Raw genomic sequence first — 5,025 nt, forward strand, 5'->3', positions numbered from 1 at the left:
GACGGATAGCTGGTTTGGTGATTCCCTGGATGTTATCACGCAGAACTTTGCGATGACGCTTGGCGCCTCCTTTTCCCAAACCTTTACCGCCTTTGCCTCTTCCAGACATGTTCTTAGTCAAAGAGAGATCAGATTATATGCACTCTCGTGTTTAGACCAGAGAAGCTTTACAGTCGCTTAGACGACCTAGTTGAAGCCCTCAAGGTGGAGCTACAACGCCACAATAGGCGTGTCAATCTCCAGGCCTCGTGGCTCGGATTGTAGTTTACTTTTTGAATTTCTAATTTAAAGAAACAGTTCACCCAAAAGACTTGAATAATTTTGCTATATATTATACAACAGTTATTTCCAATATTAATAACTCTGCCGTGGATAAAGAAGAATGAGATTAACGCTGTTATTGCATCAGCATGAAAATGTAAGATCTGTAAGGACATCATTTAGGAAGTCTATTCTAACGATTTTCTGTATAACATTAACATGCTGGTGATACACAGAAGAACTTTTTTGAGCAATGTTTAAGGGAAATTTAGCAAAGCAATGTTGCTTGGCTACTTGTCTATTGAGAATGGCCAACAATAGTAGTAAACAGACAAACATACTAACATGTACCAAAACAAACAACTTCCAATACTGTTTTCAAAATTCTCAAAAGGAGTGTTTGAAAACTGTTTCTACCCACTGGCATGCCTCTTGCTGATTAGGTTTAGCTGATACTGGCTCTCCTACAGTGCATTCACTAGTATGCCCTATAGGTGGCAGTACAATAGCTGGCAAAAAGCAGGCCAAAAATAATACTAAATAAATTAAATACATTAATATACTACTAATTCAGGGCTCCGACAGGCTACTAAAAGCTAAATATATTTTTATATTTTATTCAAACATAAGAGGTGACTGAGTTTCAAACACTTTGAAACAATGTTTTTTGCAATTGACCTAGTTTAAATTAGTTTAGTCTTCATGTCTTAAATTTTAAAAACAAAATTTTGGCCTTAAAGTATTAAATTTACTGATTTTTTTGTCTTGTGTATCTTAATTTCAAACTGTTCTCCTATGTGGATATAAAGGTACACCCAATCTGCCTAACACTCATCCAATCACCAACAATCCATTGTAATAGAGCTTTTAACAAAACTGTTTACCAATATGGTTTAATAATCATCCTTACAATAATATGTTTAAAATGTATCTGTAAATTTACAGTCCATGTATGGTGAGGGCCCTGACCAGGACAGTCATGCATACATTTAATTTGTTATATTATTATTATTATTATTATTATTATATTAATGTTTATATAGTTTTCACAGACTTTTTTTTTAAGAGTTGTTAAAATAGTATGGACCATTTACTTGTTTTGACAATTCATGTAAAATATGTGGCCTTGAAATAACTAATATACAAATGTCTTGTATCATTCATATTGGTCTTAAACAACAGAAACCCTGATTTGTGTGAATCAGAAAGCAACATTAGCTAAATTAAGCTGAACTGCATATTCATTTGAATAAAATGTATAACGTTAGGTATTTTATGAACTCTTTATTATGTTAAAGTCTGCATGTTTTTTTGTTTTTTTAATGGACTTGTGCTCTCTAAAACACATAAGACTGATGGTTGTAATAGAGAAGGAACAGAGAATATAGACAAGAGATGTAAATTTTCAATAAATCGTGTAAAAGAAAGCTTCCTCTAATGCTTTTCCATATAAAGTTCAGAGACCGTTACTGCAAAAACATTACTGACCTACTGAGGACATAAACGATATATCAGATATATCAGTGATATATCAGTATATCACAATATATAAAAATCTATTTAACCCTGAGTTCAAGAATTGGCTATTTTTCAGTCTATCTGTGTTTTGGTTAAACAGTTATGCAGTTGATGACATTATGTGAGAGTATAGTTGTTGATTTGAGTTTGTAAGCAGAGCGGCCTACCAACTTGTGTATTGAAGATGTCTTCTGCTGATGAGTAACTATATTCAGTAACCCTTTTTTGTAACTTAATCTCTGACTCTGGCTCTTCTTCGTCTGACAGACTGCTCATTTTTGGTCTAAAGCTGGCGGTTCTGTTTACATGCTGGATGTATGGGCTGATGCTGACTTTAAACAAGAGGAGAAGAGTATGTAAGCTTTATTATTCTTTTGACTAAATAGCTGTCTTAATAAATTTGATGTCATCATCGATACCTAGATGTATTCTGTAATAAACTAGATCGTGTAAAGTCATGATGTTTGATTAAGGTGGCATTGTTTATTATTATATTGCTACAGTGGAATAATACATAAGTTATGGTTTCTTGTTGACTATAGAGTAAACATTCTCCAGTTGGATGTTCCCTATTTTATTCTCATGTTCATTCTCATCTTGGATATACTTTCATATCGATTTCTGTTCTCCCTTGTCCCAGAACCAACTTGTTTTTGTATATTTGTATACTATACACATGCTTTTTTACTGTTATCTCAGTATACTTGCCATATGTGCTTATGGATTTTGCTCACTGCCTTACTCGGTGGGATTTTCAGGTCTACTTCATTGACTTAAAAGCTTGTTTAGCCAGAATATCCTACTCATTTCCTTACACACCTAAATTAACAGTGACCCAAATTAATTATTTAGATCTGCATACGGCTCACCGAATGAGACATGGGTGACTAATTAGAGCAATGGGTTCTAGATATGTAACTTTGGGTTTAAAAAGGTTTTGGTTTTTTTTTTATGTTCGAACGTGTTTATTACGTCAGGCTACAATTTTAAGACTGTAGTCGAGTTTAATAGCTCAGACATAAGGAACCTGGACACATTGGAGGCTTTCAAACGTTTTGCTTGTATGATGACCCCGCGGACACCCGATACTTTCAGCAACCACGATGCTTATTTTGCGTTATTTAATTTTTTTTTTTTTTACTTAAATTGGCAGCGTTGATTAAATTGCCTTTTAAAGAGCAAGTGGGTGGTTCTTAAAAGAACCTTTGAGTCTAAGTAACAACCGAACTGCAGTTTATTTGCCTTTAGTGGCCTTCTCGGTCTTCTTGGGCAGCAGCACGGCCTGGATGTTGGGTAGCACACCACCCTGAGCGATGGTCACACCACCCAGAAGCTTATTCAGCTCCTCATCGTTGCGCACCGCCAGCTGCAGATGTCGGGGGATGATACGAGTCTTCTTGTTGTCACGAGCGGCGTTTCCAGCCAACTCCAGAATCTCAGCGGTCAAATATTCGAGCACAGCGGCCAGATACACTGGAGCTCCAGCACCGACGCGCTGAGCATAATTACCTTTACGAAGGAGTCTGTGAACACGGCCGACGGGAAACTGAAGCCCTGCTCTAGAGGAGCGAGTCTTGGCCTTGGCGCGGGCTTTTCCTCCGGTCTTACCTCTTCCACTCATGATTACTAGCTGGCTCTCAAAGATAAACGAAAACGTTTGTGATGTTTAGGGCGCGACAATCAGTTTATAAAGCTAACGTACCTCTCGCCTATTGGTCAGATTCTGCCTCAGTTAAAAACCAATCACTGCACTTCCCTCCGAAATGCAAGTGTCTGGTAATGCTTAGTAACACCCACGCTTAAAGTTAATAGCTGTTTTGTTTAAAAATATGCAGAATATATATATAGAATCAATATTAAGGTAAGTGTAGACTTTTAATGGATCCCTGTGTAGTATAGAAGGAAGTGAGAGGGTAGATTAGCTGCCCAAAACAACTTTTCAGGCAATATTATTATTATAGTTGCAGCAATAAGCCTATGGCAAGTAGACTGTAATAAAGAGTCAAAAGGAGAACATTTATTCAACATCATTATTGTTATAACTATAGGCTTTGTTTACTCCAATCTTAGCTGTTACCTGTACATTATAAAGAAATGTGAACCAGATTGCTGCAATTATTGTAGTAGAACAGAAACCGTTTAGCATGTACTATTACAATATAAAGCATAAAAAGAGGGAAATCAGCTTGTTGGAAAACAAAAAAACAAAAATTTGCTATCCCAGTCAAAGGCGTATTTCAGAATGCACAGAAATAATCAAATGTGTGGGATTTTCGTTTACATTGTTTTGAAGAATATAGATTTATTTATTTTTTTTTACTTTTATTAATAATCTGTAAGGAATTATCCCTTTGCTCATTGAGGTTTTACACTCCAACAGAATAAAGGTGGTTATTGTTACTATGTAAATTTATACAAGACAAGAAATCATAGCCCAGCTGGTAAGTTTAGGTAATGCAGAAATATTAAAGTTGTGGTTACATTATTAAAGAGATCACTTACGCATTCTATCATTAGAAACACATAAATCAGGTAATCATTATGGTCATCCTCACCAAGGTAAACTTTTACCAAAGAAAGTGGAATAGAAAGTTGAGCTTTTCCTCTATCTCTTATCTGAAACGGCACCTTTAGATGATTTGCCCGCCCTCGTAAAACAGAAAACTCATGAAAAATACTCACTATTTTTCACCCAAAAGTAGTTCCAAACCTTGAGTTTCTTTGAACACCAAAGAGACTTTGAGGAATGCAAAAAAAAACTGTAATTACTTACTTCATATTGTAGTAAAAACGAACAGTTACAGCCCTCCAGCTTTCCTCGCATATTTTTTTTTACAGAATAAAGAAAGGTATGGAAAAAGTAAACGAGGAGAATAACATTAAGATTAACTACAGCTTCAAAACATGCATAGATATTTCTTTTGTATTGTATACGCATATTTTTTAACACATTAAAGGTGCACTTGCCGGTGTGTAAATCTGACTAAATTATTACTACCCAGTGGATTACTGCTCAATTCCACTTTGCGTTGTTTTAAGAAGTGTTAATTGTTGTTGTTAAGTAGTGTTAACAAGGTAGGACCTGCGATTTAATGTGAACCATGAGGATATTTTAACGTAAGGTTCCGTGATAAACATTTAAACGGAAACTTAAGCCGAGTGCTCATATATATAGCATGAAGTGTCAGTAAAAACACAATATAAAAGGCAAAGCTCTCTAAATGAAAACATGGGTGGCTCTTAAAA

The 5,025-nt window shown here is 35.5% G+C and overlaps 1 protein-coding gene across 1 annotated transcript in view; it reads right to left on the reverse strand.

The window, feature by feature from the left end:
* LOC137496128 (histone H4) overlaps nucleotides 1-141 on the reverse strand; it is a 390-nt gene extending 249 nt beyond the window's left edge. The window contains exon 1 of the mRNA XM_087260575.1: nucleotides 1-141. This exon is cut by the window's left edge and continues 249 nt beyond it. Within this exon, the coding sequence (XP_087116701.1) occupies nucleotides 1-109 (109 nt within the window). The 5' untranslated portion in view covers nucleotides 110-141.
* Between the last annotated feature and the right edge of the window lie 4,884 nt (nucleotides 142-5,025).

The sequence above is a fragment of the Danio rerio genome, chromosome 7, assembly GCF_052040795.2.
Source record: "Danio rerio strain M-AB ecotype USA chromosome 7, GRCz13ab, whole genome shotgun sequence".
NCBI classification, from domain to species: Eukaryota; Metazoa; Chordata; class Actinopteri; order Cypriniformes; family Danionidae; genus Danio; species Danio rerio.